The sequence below is a fragment of the Phacochoerus africanus genome, chromosome 3 (assembly GCF_016906955.1).
Source record: "Phacochoerus africanus isolate WHEZ1 chromosome 3, ROS_Pafr_v1, whole genome shotgun sequence".
Lineage (NCBI taxonomy): Eukaryota > Metazoa > Chordata > Mammalia > Artiodactyla > Suidae > Phacochoerus > Phacochoerus africanus.
The window spans coordinates 31240020-31267568 of NC_062546.1; the positions used below are offsets into that span (position 1 = coordinate 31240020).

The window sequence follows — 27549 nt, forward strand, 5'->3', positions numbered from 1 at the left end:
CACAGCAACGTGGGACCCGAGCCTCGTGTGCAAACTTTGCCGCAGCTCACGGCCTTGCCAGATCCTTAACTCACTGAGCAAGGCCAGGGGTCAAACTCCAATCCTCATGGATACTAATTAGGTTCATTACCACTGAGCCACAACAGGAACCTCCCTGCACCTTGATTTTTCACTTAATAGCTGCACCCATGGCACATGGAAGTTTCAGGCCAAGGCTTGAACCCACACCTCCCCAGCAACCCGAGCTGCTGAAGTCAGATCCTTAACCCACAGTGCCACAGTGGGAACTCCTGCACCTTGACTTTTTTTTTTTTTTTTTTCTCTTAACACGCCTTGGAGATCTTTCCTAACACTGGTCTCATTTACACTATTCCTATGATTATTAGTATTATTCTTTTTTTTTTGTCTTTTTTTTGCTATTTCTTTGGGCCGCTTCCGAAGCATATGGAGGTTCCCAGGCTAGGGGTCCAATCGGAGCTGTAGCCGCCAACCTATGCCAGAGCCACAGCAACGCGGGATCCGAGCCGCGTCTGCAATCTACACCACAGCTCACGGCAACGCCAGATTGTTAACCTACTGAGCAAGAGCAGGGATCGAACCCACAACCTCATGGTTCCTAGTCGGATTCATTGACCACTGCGCCACAACGGGAACTCCGATTATTAGTATTATTCTATTATTACTTTGGATTTTTTTTTTTTTCTTTTTCAGCCACCCTTTAGCATATGGAGTTCCCAGGCCAGGGATCAAATCCAAGCCCTGCAGCTGCAGCAACACTGGATCCTTAATCCACTCTGCCAGGCTGGGGATCAAAACTGCATCCCAGAGCTCCCAAGACACCACCAATCCCATTGTGCCACAGCAGGAACTCCTACTCTGGATTTTTAAATTAACTTTATTCCATACCATAAAAGGAACCGGTTTAAAGTATACAATTAGATGAGTTTTGCACTTATAAGAATGGGATCTGGGCCCAGGAAGGGTCCAGCTACAGCTACACAAAGCTCACCTGGCCTCCAATTTCTTCCCAACCTGTTAGCTCCTATGCTAACTCCCCAGAATCTGCACATTTCTCAACTCAAATCCCACAGCAGCGGGCTCTTTGCTCCTCCCACCATCTGCCAGGCTACCAGGGGAGTCACGAGCACACCTGACTGGTTCCTCACAGGCACTGACTTCCCCGTGGTGCATTATTCTTCCTTAGGGACCCTTGTTCATTTTAACAATCCCTAGTGCACAAGCCACCAGGAAGAGGATATGAACTCACTTGATGATGGAGAGGAATGCACTTGGAATAGAAACAAAGATGCTGATGCCATGTCTGCTCCCCACACTCTCTGGGGGTTAGGGGTGGGGGTGAGAGTGAGTGTAGGAATGGGGAAACCTCTTCTTCCAGGGGCCAGATCTGGCACAAGATGCCTGTTGAGGCAGCCCAACTGCCTGGCATTTCTTCTCCTTAGGGACCACCAAAACATCTTGATTTCCTCAGTCTTAATGTGTAAGAGGGACTACCTCCTCCAGGAAGCCCTTGACCAGAATGGCCATGAACATGCCCTGGCCTTCAGCAGATGGGCACTGAGACAGACAACACCCTGCTGGCAACTTTCTCATCACTGTCAAAAGTCTCAGGGATGAGTCTTCCCTTCCTTTGGAAATATAATAAAAACTACATTTCCCAGAATCCCTTGCAGTTTGAAATGGCCATATGACTAAATTCCAGCCAATAGGAAGTTGAGTGGAAATGACTGGTGCAACTCCTGAGGGGTGTCTTCAGTGGGAATGGGTATGCCTTTTACTTCCATTCTTCCCTCTTGCTGGAGAGAGTGAGAATACAATGGGGTCATTGTGAACTTCATAATCAAAGGCAACATTTTAGGGATGGAGAAAAAGAAGATAGAAGGATCCAGAGCTCCAGCACCTTAAACCACCGTAATATACCCAGACTTATTAAGAAAGAGAACAAATTTTCTCACATTGAAATTACTGTGGGTGGTCTTGTTAGAGCAGCCTAGCCTACATTCTAGCTAGTACTGAGTGCCTTGACCAGCCTGTGAGGATGTAGAAAGCTCTTCTTCTAATCCATCCCAAAAGTCCAGGGTGAGCTGGGAGGAGAAAGATGTGAAGAGGCAGTGCATTGGAAGATAAATGGAGAGATGAGATCCCTAGAAAAGAAAGACAACATGATCAACTCATTTCTCCTCAGCGTCCCCCAGGGTCAACACCCTCCTGGGTAGATTGGGGTTCACCTCCAACCTTCACACCCATTTTTCTTGGGGTTTGAAGCTAGGTCATAAAAAGTCAGACTGTGCTGTAGAGCTGTTTTCACAGAGGTGGGCAGGATCAAATGCCGCCTGGTTCACAGAGCCCGCATCATCACCGATTCCAGTAACTTCTTCCTGAGGGCAGACAATGCCACAGGTCAGTTCAGGGGCAGAGGACAGGATGAGGTCTCAAATATGGGCTGCATCAGGATCAATGAGCTTCCCGCAGAGATAAACCTGATCACTGGTGCACTCTGAGAGCAGTTATCAACAGACCCCTAACTCTGAAGGGCAGTTCCCCAGGTCCCCAGCCTTAGGTTGGGGTCCCCAGGGGATTGGTGAGCAGATGCATGTGCTGGGAGCCCTGGCCCACCAAATGGATTATCTGCAGAAGGGGATACATCCTGGGGGAGGGGAACCAGACTTTCAGCCCTGAATGGGCAGTGATATGCAAACTTGGGAGTGGGGAAAAGAGACCCCAAAACACAGGTAGGGGCCCTGTGTTGCAAGATATGTCTTGGAAGTGGATGGACATGATGCCGCTCAGTTCAGAATGTCTGCTCCAGTCATTCAGGCAGCCATGCAGCAAGCCCGTGACGGCTCTCTGCCCCAGTCACAGTCTGGCTCCCCCATCTTCTCGGGGGCGCTAGGTCTCCATGCTCTCTCCCCAGCTTCTCCCTAGCCCCAGGCACCATCTTAAAATTGAGAGTAATCTCTCTGGGCCAGCCCTGCACAGCAGGTTAGTCGGGCATTCTGTCTGCATGTGCTCACCTGGTCAGTGGACATCTGCGTGGTTTCCTTCTGAGATACCATCTCTACTGAATATTCGCCCATTCTCAGCTTGTGAAAATTTCCCCGTCTGCAAGGGCAAGAGTGGACTCAGAGAGCCTCTCCCCTCCCCCCTGCCTGCCCCGATGCCCCTCCCCAACCCCAGAAGCTTAGCCCCAGACTGCTCACTGCACAGAGCAGTGGGGAGCTTTGTGGAGAGCAGGATAAGGAAAGAAGAAAACTCTAGAATGATAGATTTAGAGATGATTCTCAAAGGGCTTCCCACATTTGGAGCAGGGGGAAGGAGAGGGACAAGCTAGGAATTTGGTGGGAGGGACATGGGGGGGTGGGAGAAGGATGACGTAACCCCATCCACCTCCCAGCTCCAGACCTACCTCCAGGCGTACCAGACCCCCAGGCCCAACAGTAGGAAGAGGAGGCTCGCCAGCAGCCCCAGGAACCAGAGAAGGTGCCGGAACAGATGCAGGCGATGCAGGGCTGGAACACAGGGGCAGGGCTCAGGGGTGGCTGTGGCTCCAGCCTTCAGGGCTCCCTCCCAGGTGAAACCTCTTCTGTTTCACTTTCTCTCAGCAGCTTCCCCATGCAAAGGTGCTTCAGGCTATCAAAATAGACTAGACAAGTGGATTGCAACAGAAGGGACTCAGGGATGATTTCAGAAGGAAGCCTTAGGGCCTGAGAGCTGGGCCTTTGTGCAGAGTGGCCTGGGGGACAGAGCCCCCCTCACCTCTGGTTCCGAAGTAGGTGGCAGCAGAGGCAGAGCCCAGGACATTGGAGGCCGAGCACACATACTCCCCCTGGTCACTGGGCTTCAGCTCCTCCATGTCCACTCGCAAGGCATTGGGACTGGCTGAGACGCGGATGTGCGGCTTGGCAGGGGCAGCCTGAGGCTGGCTGGAGGCCACCAGCCGACTGCCCAGGTGGAGGGTCAGGCTGGCTAGGGGCTCACTGTCCACTCGGCAGTCCAGAATGCCCTGGATGCCACCCTCGGGCTCCACAAAAACAGTCATGGTGGGCGTCTTGGGAGGGTCTGTGGGAGGAGAGGGAGTGTGGTAATTGCAGAAACAACCGTAAACTCCTCCCTTCCCTGTACCCCACGCAAGGTGACTGCTGCTCCTCCTATTAAGAGAGAGAGCTGCAGAGTTCCCATCGTGGCTCAGTGGTTAACGAATCCGACTAGGAACCATGAGGTTGCAAGTTTGATCCCTGGCCTTGCTCAGTGGGTTAAGGATCTGGCATTGCCATGAGCTGTGGTGTAGGTCGCAGACACGGCTTGGGTCCCGCATTGCTGTGGCTCTGGTGTAGGCCGGCAGCTACAACTCTGATTCTACCCCTAGCCTGGGAACCTCCATATGCCGCGAGAGTGGCCCTAGAAAAGACAAAAAGACAAAAAAGAGAGAGAGAGATAGCTGGGAGTTCTCATTGTGGCACAGAAGAAAAGAATCCGACTAGCATCCATGAGGATGTGGGTTCCATCCCTGGCCTCACCCAGTGGGTTAAGGATCTGGCATTGCCATGAGCTGTGGTGTAGGTCACAGACACAGCTTGGATTCTGCATTGCTGTGGTATAGGCTGGCAGCTGTAGCTCCAATTCAACCCCTAGCCTGGGAACTTCCATATGCTGCACCTGCGGCCCTAAAAAGAAAAAAGAAAAAAAAATAGGAGAGCAAGCCTGTTTTCTTGCTCCTTAATTCTGTGACTCACTCTGAAGACAGAAGAAGTGACATTGTGTGACTTCATGGCTAGACCTCAGGGGGCCTTGAAGCTTCTGCTCTTCTTGGAACATAACCATGTGGGAAGAGAAGGCCAGCCTGCTGGACACATGTGGCCAAGTCCACTGCCAGCCATGAGGGTGAAGCCCTCCTAGACCATCTAGCCTCAGTTCAGCCACTGGACAACTGCAGCCACATGAGAGGAGCCCAGCGGAATTTCACAGCTGAGTCCACCCCAAATTTATGACCCACAGAATTATGAGCAAATAAAAATAGCCATTATTTTAAGCACCAAGTTTTGGGGTGTTTTAAGCACTAAGTTTTGGGGTGGCTTGTTATGCAGCAATAGCTGACTGATATGGCATGGGGTCCTGGTGAAGAATATTTACTTTTTTTTTTTTTTTGGCTGCATCAGCAGCATGTGGAAATTCCCTGGCCAGGAATCAAATCCAAGCTGCTGCTACCACCTACACCACAAATGTGGCAATGCTGCATCCTTAACCCACTTTGCCATAGCAGGAAATCCCCTGGTGAAGAATAAAGTCAGGGACCAAGGTTGATGAGCGCCTCCTGTGTGCCAGGAACTCTGCTGCTTTATCTGCTGTAGTCCCCAAGGAGAGGGGACTAGTGTTTCCCAGTTAAGGAAGCCAGGACAGGAATACACGAGATCAGACATGATTCAGTGAGAATCCTCCGACCGAGGACTCCATACCTAGGACGTCCTTGCCCTTTGCAGACAGAAAAGGAGGAAGATCTGAGTTGAGCATGTGCGATGGGGGGAAACTGAGGCAGGGGGAGGATGTCACACTCACAGAGCACCCGGAGCAAGACTGGAGCAGAGGTGGCAGCCCCGGCGGGGAGCTCAGCCTGGCAGTGGTACAAGCCAGCTTGGGCGCGGGCCACATGGGTGAAGGTAAGGGTGGGCACAGACTCTGTGTGTAGCTGCCGACCGTTCCGGAACCAAGCAAAGGTGGAGTTGCCCATGTGCCCAGGGCCACTAGGGAGGTGACAGCTCAGGTTCAGCGCTGTGCCTTCGGGCACATCCAGCCCTGGCTCGGCCACCACGTGCACACCTGCAGGACCAAAGGTGGTTGGGGATCGGTAGGCCTGTGGGACCTGGAGCCCCTGGGTAGGAGCCAGGTGTCTAAGAGGCCTCTGCATGATGGGAAGACCTGATCTGACTTGGGATCTCGATTCTCAAAGATAGGATGTGTCTCCCTCTTCAGACTAAGAACAGGGCTCTTCCTGGGGACCTCCAGGACAAGGCTGTGCCTCTGTCTCTCATCAATTCAGACTTTTGATGGATGAGGCTGTGTCTGGCCCTCAGATTGGATTCCCCAAGGGTGGGGCTGCACCTCATTCCTCAGACTGGGCTCCCTGAGGGTAGAGCTGCGTCTCTCTTCCCATCCCAGGCTTCCCCAGGGCAGGTCTGTGCTCCCACCCTCAGACTGGGCTCTGCGGTGGCAGGGAGGGGGGCTATGTCTCCCCTGCACCCAAGCTCCTCTTGGGCATTGTCGTACCTCCACCCCACCCCTTGCAGGGAGCTCTCCAAGGGCCAGGCCATTTCCCACCTCAGGCTGGGCAGTGCCCACCCCCTCTCCATCAGATCAGGCCAGCCAGCTCCCCCTTTGCAAGCCCTGATGCTCACATGGACCCCAACCCCACAGTCCCTGCTCCCCTTCTGCCCCCTCCCCCCGCCCCAGCCTGCTCACCTTCTGGCTGCAGCTGCCCCATGGTGCTGACTGAGCCCAAGGAGTTGCGGGCCATGCAGACGTAGGTGTCCTTGTCACGTGAGGGCACATTCTGCACCCGCAGCTGCAGGGCGTTGCGGGCCACCTGGACATGGCCTGTCCCCACTGCTAAGCCGTGGACCCCATGGCTGGTGGCCAGCACCTTGCCATCATGGGACAGGGTCATCTCGGCAGGTGGCTCGCTGTCCACAGTGCACTGTACCACAGCCATAGGGCTGGCCCTTGAGTCCCAGAAGGAGGAAAGGACAGCATCCCGAGGGGCATCTGGGGGCAGGACAGGGCAGAGTTGAGGGCCTTGCTTGGAAACACTGTGCTGTCCATTGCCCACCGCCTGGCACTGGTAAGGCTAAAGCCTCTGGGAAAATGGTCACTTCCTGGGAGTGACAGCTTCTCACTAGTCTGTGGGCAGAGTGCTCCTAGGGTTCACAGGGCCCAAGGGTCTCTTTCCTCATCACCTATGTCCTTCTTTCCCCAAGTGCCCATTCCAGGTTTACTGCAGTCCTCTGTCCACCTGCACTAGGGCCCAGGAGCACCCTCCATCCACCCTGGGTGCCCCCAGCCAAAGACCCTTGCTCACAGAGGATGTGCAGTGCTGCGGGCTGGGAGATGCGTGTGCCCTGGGCATCCTGGACCTGGCAGGTATAGGCGCCCGCATGAGCCCGTGTAGCCTCTGGAAACGAGAGGGAGGCAGCCGACCCCTCCTGCAGCCAACGGCTGTTGTGGTACCAGACATAGAGGGTGGGTGGGCGGGCAGCAGGGTCTTCACAGGTCACTGTGACAGGGGTCCCCTCCGGCACAGTGGCCGATGGAGCCAGTGTCACCTGCACGCCTGTACCAAGAAGACCAGGGTCAGCTGAGCCCAGCCAGGCACCACAGCTGATCCCACCCATGGTGGGCGTGGCTAGGGCCCTGACTCACCCTCTAGCCGCAGCTCCAGGGATGTGTTGGCCTGGCCCAGAGGACTGCGGGCCGAGCAGCTGTAGAGACCCTCATCACTGGGCCGGGGCTCCCACAGCTCCAGGCGCAGGGTGTTGGGGACAGAGGCTGCGGTTGAGGAGGCCAGGAGGCGGCCAGCATGGCTGAGGGTCAGCTGGGCAGCTGGGCGACTGTCCACAGTGCACAGCACCACGGCCAGCTGCCCACCACGGCTCTCCAAGAGATGGGTCAGGCGCAGTCTGCGGGGTGCATCTATGGGAGGACGAGCAGCGTAGAGGGAGTTCAGAGAGCACAGCCATGAGGAGGCCAGCTTGCAGGTGGCATTCAAGCCAGGAGGGCCTGGGAGTTCCCATCGTGGCTCAGTGGTTAGCAAATCTGACTAGGAACCATGAGGTTGTGGGTTCGATCCCTGGCCTTGCTCAGTGGGTTAAGGATCCGGCATTGCTGTGAGCTGTGGTGTAGGTTGCAGATGCGGCTTGGATCCCGCGTGGCTGTGGCTCTGGTGTAGGCTGGCGGCTATAGCTCCGATTAGACCCCTAGCCGGGAACCTCCATATGCCACGGGAGCGGCCCTAGGAATGGCAAAAAGACAAAAAATAAAGAAACAAAACAAAAACAAATGAGAGGGCCTTGGCTGCCCACCCCATGGGTTAATACTTGCCCAATCCGGGGCACTGTTCCTCTGCTCCATTGCCCCCAACTCTAATGCTCCTTGTCCAGGGCCCCATCAGCTGATTGGGGACCGAGCTCCTGGCGTGGATGCCTATGGGGCTCTGGCCATGCCCTGACCCCTTTAAGCTGTTGTCATTCCTCCCAGCTCCACCCTGCATCCAACCACACTCACAGAGGACATCCAGGGCGACAGGTCTGGAGAGGCGGAGTGCCTGGCCAGGGATCAATATGCCACAGCGGTAGGAGGCGGCATCTGTGACAGTGACATTGGGCAGGAGGATGGAGTGGGCAGCACCTGGGAGCTGCTGCTGGTCTCGGTACCACGTGTAGGTGAGCTGGGCCAGGTGCGTGGTCCATACAAGGCAGGTCAGGTTCACCAGCTGCCCCTCTTGCACGGTGGCATTGGGCCACACCTGCACTCTCATAGCTGGGGAGAGAAAGCTGTGTGAAGCAAGCCACCCATCTCCACGAGGGTGAGGAGCCCGCTGGCCTCTGGGAGACACAGGTGACCCACCTGGAAGTGGGGCTCAGAGACGGAGCCTGGGAAACGGCTCATCATCTGTCAGGTACCCAAGCAGAGTTCTGCAGAGCCCTGGAGTGCCCTGAGTTCTGACCCTGGCAGAGGGCACCCTGCCCTGCTGTAGCATCTCCTTGAGTGCCCCCTTCTGATTAGTTTGTGGTTTGGGGTTTTTTGTTTGTTTGTTCTGCTTTTTAGGGCTGCATCTGCAGCATAGGGAAGTTCCCAGGCTAGGGGTTGAATCCAAGCTACAGATGCTGGCCTACACCACAGCCACAGCAATGTGGGATCCGAGCTGCATCTGTGACCTACATCACAGCTCATGGCAATGCCAGATCCTTAACCCACTGAACGATGCCAGGGATCAAACCCACGTCCTCATGGATGCTAGTCGGGCTTGTTACTGCTGAGCCACGACAAGAGTGCATCCTTCTGATTGGTTTTATCCATGAAAAATTCTGGTTTTAAAAATGGCTCTTCAATGATACCCAAGTCTGGAGACTCCTGCCCTTATGAAAGGTAGGAATGCTGACTATCCTATGTTCAGCCCTTCTGCCTGTCCCACAGGCTTCCAGAACCCTCTCCAACCTCCTCTTCTCCTAAAGGAGCCACTCATGCACACACTCACCCTGGGCATCGAAGGTGGCTGAGGCCAAGGTCTGACCCAGGGTGTTGGTGGCCTCGCAGGTGTAGACGCCTTCATCCTCCAGCACTGCATTGTGGATCTCCAGGCGCAGCGTGTTGGGGGCTGTGGCCACCTGTAGGCGGGGAGAGCTGCCTGCAAGCTCCTCCACACCTTGTAGAGTAGAGGCCACGAGACGGCTCCCATGGAGCAGTCGGAGCTGGGCAGGAGGGTCACTGTTCACACGGCACAGAAGGAGGCCCAGTCGCCCGAGGCCTGAGTCCATCAGGGTGGTGAGTGTGGCCTGGAGAGGTGCATCTATCCAAGGCAGGGATGGGTCAGGGCCGGGTCAGGGCCTGGCCAGGTGGTCCCTCATCTAGGGTGCTCTCTCAAAGGCAGAGCCCAGGACCAAGGGCTCAGCATCCCCTTCCCCAGCCATACCCTCATCTCCCAAGACATGGAGTGGGTGACAGTGCTTACAGGTCACGTGGAGGCTGACAGGGGCAGCCAGGTCTGTGGTGGCTGAGCCTGGAGCTTGGGCTTGGCAATGGTAGGCTCCAGCCTGGCTCAGAGTTATGGCTGCAAAACGGAGCGTGGCCGAAGTGGACTCCTGGAGGGGCTGGCCATCCCGATACCAACGATATGTGGTCCCCTCCAGGACCCCTATGGGTACCTGGCAGCTCAGGACCACAGCCTGGCCCTCCTGGAGCTCAGGCGATGGTGACACCCGGACCCAGGCTCCTGCAGAGAGAAACCAAGAGTGTGTGAGGGCCCTGTGCCATCCCCTCCCCCAGTCTGGGACCGCATGTGTGTCCACACAAGGCCGGCAAGACCCCATCCCTGGGTCCCGGAGCTACAGCTCCCCCACCAGACTAAGGCTGAGGGCTCCACTGCGGCTCCATGGCCCTCCCTGTCCTGCACCTGACTCCCCTGCCCTGGATCCCATATGGCCCTCGCTGTTCACCACCTTAAGTTATGGTTTTGCTTTGTCAGTCAATCTACCACCCTCAGGGTGAGCCTCCCCAGGGCCCAGCTGGAGTGACCTGTAACCCAAGTGCCAGGCGTAGCACCTGCACATGTTAGCGTTTGTCACATATTGGTTTGATCCCATAAAGCACTGAAGTGGTAGGGATTTAGGTCATGTCGGGGGCCATTGTCCTGATCATGGGGACGGAGAACGTGGGCAGGGATGTTAGTAGCTGTGTGATCTTGAGTTCTCTCCAGCTCTTTCCGGCTCCACTCTGCACCCAACCTGCAAGTCATGACAGCCCATGACTGGGCAAAGGGCAGACCCTAATGTCCACTGGGTCTGAGGCAGGAGAGGACCAGGGTGGGGGGATAAGACGGAGGAATAGCCCAAGCGGTGATCAGGGACCAGCACCAAGTGAGTCCAGAGCTAGCAAGGCCCCCTGTTAGTCATGTAAGCATGAGAAAGCTCCTAAAACTCTGACCTCAGTTGTTTTTTATTTTTTAAATTTTTTAATTTTTGTCTTTTTAGGGCCAAACCCGCAGCATATGAAAGTTCCCAGGCTAGGGGCCCAATCAGAGCTGCAGCTGCCAGCCTAGACCACAGCCCCAGCAATGACAGATCTGAGCCATGTCTGCAACTTACACCACAGCTGACAGCAATGCTGGATCCTTAACCCACTGAATGAGGCCAGGGATCAAACCCAAGTCCTCATGGATGCTAGTTGGGTTCATAACCGCTGAGCTACAATGGGAACTCCCCTGACCTCAGTTTTCCCGCCTGTGAATAGGAAAAGATATGCAGGACAAAGGCCCAAGGAAAACATTCAAAAATTGGGATTTGTCATTATGGGAGAAGAAAACATGGTTTTCTTCAGTCTTTGCAGCATTATTGGCTTATTCACTTAAGGAAGGATTCTTTTCTTTTCCATGATGGTTTATTACAGGATACTGAATATCGCTCCCTGTGCTCTACGGTAGGACCTTCTGTAAAAATCCTCCCTATGGTGCAGCCACTGTGGACAACAGTATGGAGGTTCCTCAAAAAAGTGCAAATAGAAATGCCATATGTGGAGTTCCCGTCGTGGCACAGTGGTTAACGAATCCGACTAGGAACCATGAGGTCGCGGGTTCGATCCCTGGCTTAGCTCAGTGGGTTAAGGATCTGGTGTTGCTGTAAGCTGTGGTGTAGGTCGCAGATGCTGTTCGGATCTGGCATTGCTATGGCTATGGCATAGGCCGGTAGCTGCAGCTCTGAATCGACCTCCATAGCCTGGGAACTTCCATATGCCGCAGGTGCAGCCCTAAAAAGACAAAAAAATAAAAGAATACATGAGGAGTTCCCTTGTGACACAGTGGGTTAAGGATCCAGCATTGTCACTCCAGTGGCTTGGGTCACCACTGTGGTGTGAGTCCGATCCCTGGCCCAGGAACTTCCACATGCATCTGGAATATACATAGATAGATAGATAAATGAGGAATTTAAATTATTCATATGCATATGTTATATATGTATTTGCATACATATGTGTATATACTCAATTTGTATGCGTATGCTACAACCTATACATAAATATGCAGAAAGGCCCCAGGCTGCATGGGTCCACCACAGCTTCGGAGGACTGACACTTACCTCGGACCTGGAAGGTAAGAGAAGTGTTGGCTGATCCAAGGATGTTGGTGGCCTCACAGCGGTAGCTGCCAGAGTCCCCAAGGCTCAAGTCTCGGACCTCTAGCTGCAAGGAGTTGGCCGAGGCTTTGGCCTGGAGACGGCCATGAGGGGGGAGCCGGAGTGCCGAGCTGGTGGCCAGGAGGTGTTCCCCACGGAACAGGGCCAACTGGGCAAGAGGGCGACTGTCCACAGTACAGACGAACACAGCCGTGTGGCCCTGGTCCACGTCCAGGAGGGCTGACAGCTTTGGAGGATCGGGGGGATCTGCAGGGACAGTGGGACACTCAGGCCACCCCCAGCCCAGCTCACCACCTTTCAGCTGCCACTCCCCATGCCACTCTACACTTGGTATAGACCTGCACCTGCTCTTCCCCAAGCCATGTTCTTGCCTCTCCAAACCCAACCTTGGCCCTGATTCCCCCAGACCACCCCCTCCAGCCTCCGAGGGCCCAAATCTGCCCTTGCCCGTCACCCACAGAGCACATTCAGGGCCACAGGGGTGGAGAGGCCAGCACCAGCCTCGGTGAGGATGCGGCAAGCATAGAGGGCAGCATCAGTTCTGGCCACAGGTAGCAGCGTCACGGTGTCCAGGGGGCCCTGGGCCCATAGCGCCCCATCTCGGAACCAGGAGAAGTTGGCAGGGCCGCTGGCTTCACGGCTCACGTTGCAAGTCAGGTTGGCTTCAATGCCTTCCTGCAGCGTGTGTGATGGTGTGATGACCAGGACAGTGGCTGGAGAGCAGGCAGCACAGGCTTACTGAGACAGGTCTCACCTTGACGGCTTCCCCTGGGGCCCCAGTGGTCCAGCCTCCCTGCCTGGGAAAGGGTGGGAAGGAAACCCTTCGGGGTGCCCACGGGGCAGGGGGAGGACAGCAAATACTATCACTAATGGGAGGTGGTTTCACCCCATGGGCTCTCCTCAGAGGTGGGGGCTGCAGAGGAATAGGGTCCTGAGTCCCGGCCCCTGACCTGGAGCAGCCTGCTCACTGCCCTGACTCACCCTGGGCATCCAAAGTTGCAGAGGCGGAGGCGTTGCCCAGGGAGCTGCTGGCCTCGCACAGGTACACACCCTCGTCCTCCAGCACCGGGTCTCGGATCTCTACACGCAGTAGGTTGGGTGCTTTGGTGACCTTCATGCGTTGGAAACAGCCTCCGCAGGTGCAGCAGCCGCCCCCCCATGACAGAGAAGAGGCCACAACATGGCCCCTGTGGAGCAGCTGCAGCTGGGCTGGGGGGTCGCTGTCCACACGGCACAAGAGGAGGCCTTGGCGTCCAGCCCCAGCTCCTGCAGTATCAGGGTCCAGCTGGGCAGTGAACACGGGCTGGCGTGGGGCGTCTGTCGGGAGAGGAGCATGGGCACTCATCCCATGGCCTCTGCCAAGGTCCCATAGGTCCATGCAAGGCTAGTTAACTTCTAGAACACACTGAGCAAACAGCTGTTCAGGCTGTGCACTGCGCAAGGACAACCAGACCAGGGTAGGAGGACCTCAGCCCATGCCTCTTGTGCTAAGCTCTGCCCTAGTGCTGGACTGAGTCTTCCCAGAGGAAGGAATTCCATCTTCCAACCTGGACAGAGGCACCGTGTGGGCCAGCAGCCACCTTGCATAACCTCCGTGTGCTCCTGGGCAGGACGCCCATACGGCAATCCCTAGGAGTCCTGCTCTCTGCTCCCACTCCGCACCCCAACCTTTCCCCCGAGATCCTCTCTGCTTCTTCTCTCTGATCCCCAAGCCATCTCTGGTGATAATGGATAATGCCTAAAACTCCCTTTTCCTAGAAGCTTCTGGAGATGGTTGGTGAAAGACAGCCATCAGCCAAGGCCCCCATGTGATACCTAGAAAACCCCCAAAAGTCACATGCCCTTACTGATAGTTGCCAGACATCGCTCCTACATGTCAGCAAAGGCTTTCTGACAGCTAAGTGTGTCTGGAGCATTGGTCAGCCCCTCGGGAGCATCCACCCTTGATGGGATGCAGTCCCTGTACAGGAGGCTCTGCCTTCATGTCTGTGCCTGTGAGGCTGCAGCTTATGGGGTGTGGGCATAGATATAGGAGTATGATGTCCCAGGCCCAGCTTAGGAGGACAAAGCTTGGACCTGGTGTCCATGATGGGCTTGAGGCTGGAGGCAGGGCCCTGATGGGACTGGGATGGGGAAATGGGATGCAGAGAGGAAGAGAAAGCCCCAGGCTTGTTCTCCAAATTTCAGCTCTGGGAGTTCCCACCATGGCGCAGTGGAAACAAATCTGACTAAGAACCACGAGGTTGTGTGTTCAACCCCTGGCCTCAATCAGTGGGTTAAGAATCCGGCGTTGCCATGAGCTGTGGTATAAGTCGCAGACGTGGCTAGGATCTGGTGTGGCTGTGGTGTAGGCTGGCGGCAGCATCTCCAATTTACCCCTAGCCTGGGAACCTCCACATGCCTCGGGTGTAGCCCTCAAAAAAAAGCAAAACAAAACAAAACAAAAAAATTTCAGCTCTGGGTGGCCTGGGCTGCCTTCCTCATCAAGACCCCCAGGCAGGGCAGAGTCAGGAGGGCCTGGAGGAGGTGGGGGCTGACCCTCCCCCTAGCAGGCACGGCTGGCAGGCTGGCTACTCACAGAGCACGGTGAGAACAGCAGGTGAGGAGGGCCCGCTGGCGCTGTGGCTGTTCTGGGCCCTGCAGTGGTATGAGCCGGCATCTGTGCTGGAGGCTGCTGGGAGCAGGAGGCTGCTGCTGGGCCCCTCGAGAAGCAGGGCCCCGTTCCGGTACCAGGAAAAACGGGTGTCAGGCATCAGGCTCAGGCTGCTCCTGCAGCTCAGTGTCACCACCTGCCCTTCCACCACCTCTGCTGCTGGGCTGATGAGGAGGCGGGCTGCTGGCAGGAGAGGGAGAGAGGGAGGCTCAGCTCCCCCACACATCTGCGGTTCCATGCCCCCCACTGCAGGAAGCCCGCCAGGGTTCCCCTCTCCCCATACAATTGTAGGGAGGTCTGAGCTTCATTACATCAGCTCTGTGAATCTCTCAATGATCAGGAGAGTTTGGCTTTGAATGCCTATTTGGATCTAATTGGTCGTAGCTGGCTGCAGCATGATTGAGAAGGATTCTGAGCCCAATCCCAGGCTTATGTTAAAAACCTGGCTTGATTGGTTAGCTCTGCCTGTCTCAGAAGGAGGGGAGAGCAGCACATGCACCAAGAACTAGAAGACTCCAGCACAGAGTCTGCCCCCAAATGTTCAATAACTTAAAAACAAATAAATGCATATCGAGGAACCTTCCAAGTTCAGAGTCAGAATGGGCACAAAAGGAATAATGCAATCAACCATGTTCCCCTTTTTGCCTTGACTTCTAGGAACCTCTGAGCCTGGGATGACGGTACAGCTCAGATCTTTGATATTCCTTTTTTCTAGACAGCTAGTTCAGGCCCTTGGTTGAGGTGTCTGGACTCCCAGGAGGAGGGGGCAGAACAGACCTCCTGAGGCTCCCTCCACTAGCCCTGCTGTGGCCGTCTTACCATTGGCATGGAAGTCCAGAGTGGAGGACGCATTCCCAAGAGAACTGCTGGCTGAGCATATGTATTCCCCACTGTCTGTTGGCCCCAGGTCTTGAATCTCCAGGCGCAGGGAGTTGGGGGCAGAGGCGACACTGAAGCGTGGGCTGTGGTCACCCTCCCCGGAGGTAGAGGCCAAGATGAGGCCCCCGTGTGACAACACCAGAGTAGCTGGGGGCTCGCTGACCACAGAGCACTGGAGGATGCCCACCAGCCCCGCCTGTGTCTCCAGGAAGGCAGTTAGGTCCGGGGTGAGGGGTGGGTCTGCGTGGGGATGAAGGAAGGCCTGTCACTCTCAACAGGGGCACTCCTGGATCTCCCTTTATAGCCTATGACCCCTGCACCCATTTTTGTCCCATAATGCCCTGAGAAAGGGGGCACCCCAATGGCTCCTGAGTGCCTGTCCCTGAACTGGGTAAATTGCCCTGCCATCCTACTCAATCCTTGTGGCAACCCTGAGAATGGGGCTCCAGGGACCCCATTTTAAAGACGGGAAAACTAGAGTTCTTGTCGTGGCTCAGCAGAAACGAATCTGACTAGTATCCATGAGAACACAGGTTCAATCCCTGGCCTTGCTCAGTGGGTTAAGGATCTGGTGTTGCTGTGAGCTGTGGTGTAGGCTACAGATCCAACTCGGATCTGGCATTGCTGTGGCTGTGGCATAGGCCAGTGGCTATAGCTCTAATTCGGCCCCTAGCCTGGGAACCTCCATATGCCGCAGGTGTGGCCCTAAAAACATAAAATGAAATAAAAATAAAGACGGGAAATCTAACAGAGAAACTAGCCAGCGGCCAGCACTGCAGCAAATGATCAAAGTGAATGCTCCCAGCAATGGGACAAACAGACCCCACGTGCCTCCTGTTGTGATGCAGGGGGAGACAGACACAGCATCACATCCACGATGTCCCTGCTCAGGTGCATAGCCTCAGTCTGCCCCACTCAGATCAACGCACACTGAGGACAGCACAGAGCAACAGGCCTGTGCTCTTTGGGATTCAATGTCAAGGAAAACAAGGAGAGACTTAGGAGCTGTCCCAGACTGAGGGAGGATAAAGACACTCGACAACTGAATGCAAGGCAGGATCCCAGACCAAATCCTGGAGCAGAAAAATAATTGCCATAAAGGACATTGTTGGGCCACCTGGTAAAATTTAAAACGTGGGTTGTGGATTGGACAAGAGTCTTATATCAATGGTATCAATGTTAAGTTTCCTGACTATAGTTACTGTACTGCAGTTATGCACAAGAACGACCTTAGGAAATACATGCTGAGAAGTTAAGGAGTAAAGAGGCATTAGGCCTGCACGTTCAGGAGGATTGATAGATATATAGGTAGATAAATAGATAGATAGATTGATAATAGATAGCATGTGTGTGTGTGTATACATATAGAGTGCATGTGTGTATATGCATGTGGCTAGAGAGAGTGTAAATGTCTATGTGTTTATGTGGAGAAAATGTATGCCTGTATGCACACTTTCATGTGTATATGTACATACGCACATACATGCATGTGTGAGCACCTATACACACACATACACGTATAATACACAGAGAGAGAAAAGCAAAGGTATCAAAATGTTAACAAATGGAGAATCTAGGGAAGACAAAAGACAAAATAAATAGGAGTTCCTGTCGTGGCTCAGTGGTGAATGAATCCGACTAGGAACCATGAGGTTGCGGGTTTGATCCCTGGCCTCACTCAGTGGGTTAAGGATCCGGCGTTGCCGTGAGCTGTGGTGTAGGTCACAGATGCAGCTAGGATCCTGCATTGCTGTGGCTGTGGCGTAGGCAGGTGGCTACAGTGCCAGTTAGACCCCTAGCCTGGGAACCTCCATATGCCCTAGATAAGACAAAACAAACAAAGACAAAATAAATTTTAAAAAATAGTAATAAAAATAGGATGAAACTGAGGCCCAAGAAGGTCAAGGCCTCTCCAAGATGTGAGCTCAAGGGCACCTGGGCCCAGGACCCCAAACGTCCTGCAGGGCCTCCTACTTTTTGGCTCAGTTCCCAGGTCCAGACTCCCCACCGGCCCCTCCACCCTCACTTACGGCTGACCACCACGCTGACAGGGCGAGAGCGCTCTCTGCCCTGGGCGTTCTGCACCTCGCAGAAGTAGAAGCCCGAATCCGTCCTGGTGACTGAGTGCAGCCGGAGGGTGCGGCCGTGAGAGCCCTCCAGCAGGGCGTGGTTCTTGTACCAGCTGTAGCGCAGCTCGCTGGGCGCTTCCTTAGGTGTATTGCAGGCCAGCGTCACCGTCTGGTTCTCCAGGATGGAGCCGGCCGGGCTTACCTGGACCTCAGCCACTGTGGGGACAGCATAGGGCACCCTGGGGGATACCCAGAGGACTTCCAGGCCCAACCCCTCAGGGTTGCAGCCAATCAGCCTTAAGCTCTGCACAGTCTTCGCCCCGCCCCTTCTGCGGAGGCGCCTCTCGGATTGGCTCCGCATCTCTTGGCCCTGTTCACTGGGATCCTCCAGACATCCCAGGCGGTCACCTGTCTGAGGCCGGGTTGGGACTCCCCACCCGCATCCCCAGAGGTGCCTTGGCCTGGTTCCCTTAACCCCAACACTGCCCTCTGATCAAGACCCAGGCTCCTTCAGGACTCACTGAAGACGTGGAGGCTGACCGGGGGTGAGACTGAAGAGCCCATGGCATTCCCGGCTTGGCAGGTGTAGACGCCAGCATCAGCCCAGGCTGCCCGGGGCAACTGCAGTACACGTTTCTGGTCTTTGAGCTTCGTCCCGTCCTTGACCCACTGCACGGAACTGACCTGAGGGTTGCTGCTATTCACCTGGCAGCTGAGGGTGACCAGATCACCTGGAAGGACGTTCCGTCCGGAGTGGCTGAAAAGGATCTCCACACCCTTGGGGGCATCTGCAAGGCATGATGGGGGGATGCTGAGCAAGGGCCCAGGGAGGTCAGGGGGCATGTCCCTCTCCTCTTTCAACCCTCTGCCCTAGAAAGCCCATCCAGATAAATCTTTTTTTTTGCCGGATCGGGGTCTTTTAGGGCCGCACACGCAGCGAATGGAAGTTCCCAGGCTAAGGGTCCAATCAGAGCTACAGCTGCCGGCCTATGCCACAGCCACAGCAACACCAGATCCAAGCCGCATCTGCGACCTATACCGCAGCTCACGGGAGCACCAGATCCTTAACCCACTGAGCGGGGCCAGGGATTGAATTCTTGTCCTCATGGGTACTAGTGGGGTCCGTTACTGCTGTGCCACCAGGGGAATTCCACCCAGATAAATCTTAAGTCCCACTAGTTCCCCTGTCCAGGACAGGCCCTGCTCCCCACCTTGTGAGGAATACTGACCCCTTCCTTCTCCACCGAGAGCCTGATATTGCAAAGGGTTGGCCTACAGCCAGCCTACACTGCTGTCCTTGGTTTTCTGCCTCATGATGCCTCCCATAGCCCTCCCTTCTATTTAAGGGTCATGGGCACCGCACTGCTTTCTCGCCTGGCTTGTGGTAGCGGTTGACAAGGAACCGCCACCTAATGGAGGGGGCCAAAAGTAGTAGCTCTAAGAATGGTTAACTCCTTTGCTGGGAGGGTGTCCACAATACGAAGAAATGACCTGTCTTTAAATCTTGTTCCAAAGCCTCTCTCTATGTAACTATGCTAATAAAAATTCATGTTTTCAAGTGCTTAATCTATATAATTAATGATAATTAATAATATATAATTATAATTATAATTAATGATAGGAGCTAATATTTTTGGCTGCCCCCACGACATGCAGAAGTTCCTGGGCCAGGGATCGAACCCATGCCACAGCAGTGACAACACTGGGTCCTTAACCCACTGCACACCAGGGAACTCCAAGAAGTTGGTATTTTTGAGTGCTTAATAGGTACCAAGCACTCTTAATTTTCATAACAATCCTGTGAGATGGAAAAATATGTATTCTTACTACCACTATACAGATATGAAAACAGAGGCTCCGAGAGGCAAGGAACTTGCCTGAAGTTTGCTCATCTAGTCAATGATGGAGCCAGCAGCCTGACGTCTGTGTATAGTGGTGGTTCTAGAACAGGCTGCCCTCTTTTACTGTGATGGGAAGATGCATAATCAAGTGAAAACTCCGGCTTTCTCCTATTGCCTCCTTGCCACGTCCAGATGTTACCCCGGTCATGTGTGCAAGTGGCCTGAGGCAGGAAAGGGGTGATCCCATTCCTCCCTGGCCTCCTCCAGAGCTGGGCTAAATCCCAGGGCCCCTGTTGCCAGACTCCAAATTCTCTGGTTTTTCTGTCTCCAGTTCTCAGCCCAGCCCGGCTGCAGGTTCAGGAGATGAAAGGGAGACTTTCATCATGGTGCTTAGGGCTTAACACTCTCCACCTGCCCCACCAAAGTGGGAAGGGCATGTCCCCCCATCCCCATGCACTCACACTGCACTTGGAGGTGAATCTCCTTCTGCATTCTGCGTTCGGCTGCTGAGACCTGGCAGCTCAGGATCCGGCCATGGTCCTGCCAGGACAGGGCCATGTGCAGGGTCTCCATGTGGCTGGTGCCCGAGGGCTCAAGCTTCTGGAGGTGGGAGGTGACGGAGCGGGTGGGATCCTGGCCTTGCCACTGTAGGTTGACCGGCTCCGTCGGGCACACATAGGGAGTGGAGCAGTTGAAGTCCACCTCCATGCCCTCATGCAGCTTGGCTGGCAAGGTAATGGTGGGCATGCTGGGCACCTCTAAGGATGAGAGAGGAGGCTGGGGACTCCTGTTCACCACACCTGAGCCCTCCTGCCTTGGAAACCCTGGCTCCAGGCTGGAGCTTCAAGGAGAAGGAGAATGCAAGTAGTTTACAGGGGCGAATGCCAGGGGGCACAGGGCTAGGACTGGAACTGCAGCCAAGATTGGGGCTGGGGTTGGCTTTCAGACCAGGATGGGAACCGTGAGCCAGTGGGGCCAGGGGTGGCCTGGGAGTCTAGGCAGTGTCTGGGCCACCCTGCTCCTCACCTGTCACGGTGACCACTGTGCCTTTGATATCTGACCAGCGGTTGCCCTCGCTGATCTCAAAGCGGAAGTTATAGGAGCCCGAGTCCTGGGGCCGCAGGTCCTTCAGCAGCAGGCTGCACGTCCTCTGCTCAACCTGCCCCAACAGCAGGGCCCGGCCTTGGAAGTGGTTCTCCACCACCTTCGGGTTCCTGGAGTGGCTCACTACCAGGCGCTTGCCTGAGTAGTCATAGTACCAGATGGCTGTGATGCCATGGGGCACCTCCACGTTGGCCGGGAAGCCGAAGGTGCAGGGGATGATGAGGCAGGAGCCCTTGATGCCCTGCACGGTCTCGGGGGTGGAGACCGTCCACGAGGCCAGGCCTGAGGGAGGGACAGGACAGGGTGGAGTGTGATGCAGGCCAGGGTCACCTCCTGATCTGCCACATAGGAGGTGCTCGAGATGGGCCCCCGAACCCTGCCGTGTCCTCAGCAATGCAGCCCCACGGGGCACCCCAGGGAGGGTCATGGCTCCCTGTCACTGCTTCCCCATGCCCTTCTTCAACCTCAGCAGCTAAACCTGTGACCAGACACAGTCTAGTGTGCCCAGGCCAGCCAAGGGCTGGCCTTGCTGAGCCAGGCCCTGTGAGAAGAGAAAGGCCAGAGCAACTTACCTGCTAGAGCAGATGAAGCCAGGAGGAGGAGCAGGAGCAGGAAGTCCATAGCAGGTTCTGGCGCTGCTTCTGGAGCCTAAGACGGTGGCACACAGTGGGCTGGCAGGGCACACAGGAGCCTCCTGGGGAACCTCAGGGTACCTGGGTCTCGGAGCCTGCTGGGAACCCAGTCCTGTTTCCCCACGTGCTACGCTGGCCAACCCAGTGAGAGGGCAGGGCAGCTGCCAGCAGGGAGCCAGGAGCCCACTTCCCCAGCTCAGGCTGTGCCTAGGAATGCCTTCACTTGATGGCATGCCCCAGAAAGTCCTCTGTCACTTGGCCACACCCTAAGTTCTGCTTTCCCAGCCCCTCAAGGATAAATAGCTCTTTCTGTTTCCCCACTTCCCTGCCCTGTCTCTGTACCCATGTTAACAGAAATGGGAGCCCAGAGAGGCCCAGCGACTTACTCCAAGGCATCCAGCACACATGATGCTTTCTTACTTAAGACTTGCTCCCTATCAGCAGCCTTACCAGCTATAGAGTGTAATGGGGCTTGACTGAGCACATACCAAAGTGCTGCCTTTGAGTCCCTCCCCTGCTTGAAAACCTTCTGTGGCTCCCCATTTCCCATGAGATGGGGTTCCCAGTACATCCCTGAAAGGTCCCCCTTTCCTACTCTGAGCTCTGCCCCATTCCATTCTCCCCCTGGGGTCACCCTAGGACCAGTCTCACTCTGGGGCCAGTCGTGTCTGCCCATGGGCTCTCCAGCTGGCCAGGTCTGGCATCACCAAAAATGATCTTTGCTTGCTGAAATCTCATTCAGCCTTCAAGGTGGCTTCCAGGTAAAACATCCCTTTTGGGGTCTCTAGTCAATCCAGAACCATCTCTGTGGTTGCCTTGTCCCTGGTGAGCACCTACTTCTCAAGACCTGGAACTGAGGACATTGTCCTGCAGCAGGGCAGAGCACCCCCAGGACTTTCAGTGGCAGGCAAGAGAGGGGTGTGGTTCTTGGGGATTTAAAGTTGATGACGGGGCAAGTCTAGGTGTGGCAGGGAGCACAAGGACCCTGCCCAACACATATCCCACAAACATGAGTTAAAAGCCTACTCTATACTATGCACAAGAGGGCAGGCCCTCCACCATGGAGTGCCCTTGATGGGGATGGGGACACAGATGTGAATCCAAAGGGGAGAGATGCCAGAAACACAAATAACAGAAACTATAAAACTCTTAGAAGAAAATGGGTGAAAATCTTCATGACCTAACTTCAGGCAATGATTTCTTAAGTATGACACCAAGAACACAAGCAACAAAAGAAAAAATAGATAAACTGAACTGAATCAAAATGAAAATCTTTTTGCATCAAAGGACACTATCAGGGATCTCCTGTCGTGGCTCAGTGGTTAACGAATCTGAATAGGAACCATGAGGTTGTGGGTTTGATCCCTGGCCTCACTCAGTGGGTTGAGGATCTGGCATTGCCGTGAGCTGTGGTGTAGGTTGAAGATGTGGCTCGGATCCCACGTTGCTGTGGCTCTGGCGTAGGCCGGTGGCTACAGCTCTGATTAGACCCCTAGCCTGGGAACCTCCATATGCCGCAGGAGTGGCCCTAGAAAAGGCAAAAAGACAAAAAAAAAAAAAAACAATATCAGGAGAGTGAAAAGCCAACCCACAGAATGGGCAAAAATACGTACACATCATATATCTGATAAAGGGAGTTTCCATTGTGGCTCAGTGGAAACAAACCCAATTGGTATCCATGAGAATGCAGGTTCAATCCCTGGCCTCACTCAGTGGGTTAAGGATCTGGCATTGTCATGAGCTGTGGTGCAGGTCACAGATATGGTTCAGATCTGGTGGTGCTGTGGCTGTAGCATAGGCCGGCATCTGTAGCTCTGATTCAACCACTAGCCTGGGAACTTCCATATGCTGCACCTGCAGCCCTAAAAAAAAAAAAAAAAAAAAAAAATCCAAATATCTGATAAGGGATTACCATTTGGAATATGTAAAGAACTGCTACAATTCAACAACTAAAAAACCCAAACAACCCAAATTCAAAAAATAGGCTACATGGAGTTCCCGTCGTGGCGCAATGGTTAACGAATCCGACTAGGAAACATGAGGTTGCGGGTTCGGTCCCTGCCCTTGCTCAGTGGGTTAACGATCCGGTGTTGCCGTGAGCTGTGGTGTAGGTTGCAGACGCAGCTCGGATCCCGTGTTGCTGTGGCTCTGGTGTAGGCCAGTGGCTATGGCTCCGATTCAACCCCTAGCCTGGGAACCTCCATGTGCCGCGGGAGCGGCCCAAGAAATAGCAACAACAACAACAACAACAACAAAGACAAAAGACAAAAAAAAATAGGCTACAGATTTGTATAGACATTTCTCCAAGATGATGTACAAATGGCGGATAAACCCATGAAAAGATGCTCAACATCATTAGTCACCAGCAAATCAAAACCACAATAAGCTACCACTTCATACCCATTAGAATGACTGTAAAAAACAAACAAACAAAACCAGAAAATAACACATGTCAGCGAGGCTGTGGAAAAATGGAAGATTCGTGTACTGTTGGTGGGAATGTAAAATGATGCAGCTCCTGTGGAACCATTTAGTGTTTCCGAGTGTCCATCCACAGATGAATGGATTTTTTAAAATGTGGTATGTCCATGCAATAGAATATTATTCAGCCATAAGAAGGAATAAATTCTGGACTTCCTTTCGTGGCTCAGTGGTTAACGAACCTGACTAGGATCCATGAGGATGTGGGTTTGATCCCTGGCCTCGCTCAGTGGGTTAAGGATCTGGTGTTGCCGAGAGCTGTGTAGGTCACAGATGCAGCTTGGATCCCGAGTTGCTGTGGCTGCGGTGTAGGCTGGCAGCTGTAGCTCCCATTTGACCCCTAGCCTGGGAACCTCCATACGCCACGAGTGCGGCCCTAAAAAGCAAAAGCAAAGAAACAAACAAAAGAACAAAAGGAAAGAAATTCTGACATATGTACAACATTGTCATGATCCTAAGTAATGAAAACATTGTACTAAGTAAAATAAGCCAGGCACAAAAGAGTAAATGTTTTATGAGTCTATGTACATGAGATGCCTCGAATAGGCAAATTCATAGAGAAAGTAGAATAGAGGTTACCAGGGGCTGAAGAGAGGAGGGACTAGGAAGTTAGTGTTTAATAGGTATAGAGTCTCTATTTTGGATGATGAAAAAGTTCTGGGAATAAACGGTAATGATGGTTACACCATATCATGACTGTATTTAATGCCACTGAATTGCACACTTAAAAGTGGTGAAAACAAGAAACGTTATCTTATGTATATTTTACCACATACACGTACAAAACACATGTTGCCAACTTTGCAATCCTCCCTGCTCCTAAGCGCTGACTCTGCAGTGAAGGGAGGGGTCTGGGGAGGCTGGATGTGGAGACAGGAAACACATGACATCTCTCAGCCCCCAGCCTGGGGGGGGGGCTGATTCTGGTGGCTACCAGAGTTCACACCTGGGGAGAGGCTGAACAGACACCCAGGTCGGGATGGGGCCTGAATCACCTGCAGGGATGATGATGCCCTACTCAGCCAAATACGAGGGGAGGAGGGAGCATAAGCAAAGGCGGAGCTGTGGGAAAGCCAGGCAGAGCCTTGTTCTCAGGGAATCTGGGCCCCTGGCTGGGCTACTCCTGCAGACAGATCTGGTCATTTGCTGAGGCCCGGTGGCTCGTCCTCGGTTGGTTTTGGGGGAGTTTTTTTGATTGGTTGTTTGGTTTGGGTTTTTTTGTTTGTTTTTGTTTTTTGCTACATCTGTGACCTATAGAAGTTCCTGGGCTGGGGACTGAATCTGAGCCGCAGCTGCAACCTACACCATAGCTGTGGCAATGCTGGATACTTAACCCGCTGCCCACAGTGGGAACTCCTTATCCTCAGTTCTTGGAGCAGTTCTAGTCCTGCTCCTCTCCCAGGAAGATGTATCCAGACCCTCCACACCTGGTCCTTGGCCACAGGAGAGGATCATGCTGGCCAGGCTGGGCACCACAACCCGGATGCTGTGGCCTGATGCTAGACTGAGTGGCAGCCTGCTGGACACGTTTGGAGGCTGGTGTGACCCCGGGGCCCAGAGCTACAGTGGGCATCAGGATCGGCTCCCTCTATAGCTGAGACATCACCAGTGCCATGTCCCCAACTCACCCACTGTTCCCATTCGGGGCCCTGGAAAGGCCAGTGCTGAACCTACAGGAGGAATGGTGGGAGTTTTGACACACTGACCCCAGAAAGGAGCAGGGATTTTCGAGAGGACTCTTTCTAGAACCGCCCCAAATTCCATTACATGGGTGTCACCTATACTTAGCCCAGCCCCAGTACCCAGGGGGTTGTCCCACCAGAGTCCAGCTTATTGGCTCAGTCTGTTCCACCCCAAAGACCAGCCTCAACCCAGAGAACTTTCCTGGAAAAAAGAGAAGGCAAGGAGTTCCTGTCATGGCGCAGTGGTTAGTGTAGGTTGCAGCCGCGGCTCAGATCCCGCGTTGCTGTGGCTCTGGTGTAGACTGGTGGCTACAGCTCCGATTAGACCCCTAGCCTGGGAACCTCCATATGCCAAGGGAGTGCCCCCAAGAAATGGCAAAAAGATAAATAAAAAAAAAAAAAAAGGAGAGAGAGAGAAGGCAAGAAGATCGACAGGAAGGGAGCCCCTTGTCCCTGCTTAAAGACTAGTCTTGAAGGCTAGGTGCCCCTAGAGCTTGGGTGAGCTGGGTCCTGGTGGGCACCCAGCACCCCTGGCAGTGGAGGGATGATTTTAGTCCTGGGGAAGGGGTGGCAGTACTGGGCACAGGGAGCATGGCAGGCCTTAAGCAAGGACCACTGAGAAGGCATGATTCCCCAGTTCATCCTCACACCTCAAGTCTTGGGTGCTCTGAAGACAGTTTAAAATCCCATTCTTGGAACCAGTATATACTGCCTCAGGGCAGGGTTGGGGTGGCCTGGCACATGGCTGGCACGCATGTTTGCTGCCTCGGTGAGAGCGAGTGAGCGGGTAAAGTGTACGTGAGACCAACTGTCCCAGGCTGTCTGGGAGGGCAGGCTGGGGCCGAGAGTCCCTGACCTCTGATCCTAGAGGCCAAGTCAGGCCTGGAAAAGGAAGGACAAGGGCAGTTTCACTGCAAGCAGCTGTGCCCGGGTGCAGGGTTCAGTTTCTATTTCCTCGTACCCAGGCTTCTCCCTAACTTCCCTATTCAGGTTGGAGAAGGAGGGAAATAGGGGGTGCTCTGCTCCACAGATCAGAAGCCAAGTTCAGATGGACAATTCCAGGAGTACATTAGCTTCATAAAAGTGGAAAGCCCCAAACATAGGCTGCTCATTTTATTGGGAAAGCCAAGTAATCCATAAATGAGGTCTGTTGGCTTCGAAATGGGCAGTGGAAATTTCACATCTCATTCTTTTTTGTTACGGCTGCACCCATGGCATGTGGAAGGGCCCTGGGCCAGGGATTGAATCTGAGCTACAGCTGTGACCTGTGACCTACGCCACAGCTGTGGCAACGCCCGATCCTTTAACCCACTGCGCCGGGCCAGGAATGCAACCTGCCTCCGCAGCGACCCAAGCTGCTACAGTCGGATTCTTAACCCACTATGCCACGGCGGGAACTCCCGTATCACATTATTTAATCTGGCTGTAAAAGCTCTTAGCCTGAGCGCCCCTTCCCCCAAACTCTGCTGGATGGTGCAGGACCTTTGCTCAGATGAGTGAAGGGGTGACCAATGAAGTGAAATGACGGGAAGGTGAGAGTTGGGCTGCAGTTGGGATGGGGTGGTGGTGATGGCTAGGCTGTGATTTGGAATGGAGTTAGAGTTCAGTGAAGGTTGAGAGTGATGGGGTTGGGTGAGGGTGCAGGTCAGGACCAGGGCTGGATGCAGAGGATGAATACTAATCAGCTGGGGGGGGGGTGATGCAACAGAGGGTGAGGCAGGGTTGGGGTGAGTACGAGGGCTGGGTGGGGCAGGAGTCGGGATGATGGTTAGGATGAGGATTGGGATGTGAGTTGGGGAAAATTTGGGATCATGCAGGGATCTGAGTTAGGAGCGAAGCCTGGATTGCTGTCTTGGTCTTGGACACCCAGAGGTCCCCCAGCAACTCTCAGCCCAGTCCTGATCCTAAGCTTCTGCATGCCCTCCAGGTCCAGGGATGGGAGTACCTGCTGCACAGGGGAAGTGGCGGCAGACTGGCGAACCGCTGGCGAGAAGGACGGGAGGAGGGTCAGGAGCTCGCGGCACCTCCGGCTCTCCAGGAGAAGAGACCCAGCCTCCAGGGTCACTTCCTCTTTTCCCCAAATCTCAGCTCTCTTGGAGGCTAGTCGTGGAGGAAGCAGCCAGCCTTGCAACATCAAGACAGGAAAGACCTCCAAGGCAGGGGAAGGCCCTGGCGAAGCCTGGGACTCTGGAACTTGAACAAGCAGAAGTGGGACCTAGGGCCAGGCAGGAATGGGAACTGAGGGGTCCTGTTGGCCAGCCACGTCTATACCCCTCTCTTTGGGGGCCACTTGGCT

At 54.4% G+C, this 27549-nt stretch overlaps 1 protein-coding gene across 4 annotated transcripts; it reads right to left on the bottom strand.

Moving 5' to 3' along the window:
- Nucleotides 1–877: 877 nt before the first annotated feature.
- On the bottom strand, nt 878–27427 carry SIGLEC1 (sialic acid binding Ig like lectin 1). 4 transcript variants are annotated; one of them, XM_047771522.1, is made up of 23 exons: nt 27199–27427; nt 21031–21106; nt 20381–20740; nt 19816–20112; nt 18035–18301; nt 17475–17729; nt 15385–15684; nt 14491–14745; nt 12894–13229; nt 12371–12625; nt 11856–12158; nt 9737–9997; nt 9263–9574; nt 8290–8544; nt 7429–7698; nt 7088–7339; nt 6472–6774; nt 5572–5832; nt 3775–4077; nt 3425–3527; nt 3033–3120; nt 2254–2396; nt 878–2162 (listed from the first exon to the last, which is right to left on the bottom strand). In XM_047771522.1, exons 1-22 carry the CDS (start codon nt 27385–27387, stop codon nt 2289–2291), a joined length of 5409 nt encoding a protein of 1802 aa, XP_047627478.1. In that variant the 5' UTR covers nt 27388–27427; the 3' UTR covers nt 878–2162; nt 2254–2288. The 4 variants fall into 4 exon arrangements, with proteins under 4 accessions (XP_047627478.1, XP_047627477.1, XP_047627474.1 ...); XM_047771521.1 differs by having other exon boundaries at nt 2262–2396; nt 14491–14748; XM_047771518.1 differs by having other exon boundaries at nt 14491–14748.
- Nucleotides 27428–27549: the final 122 nt, after the last annotated feature.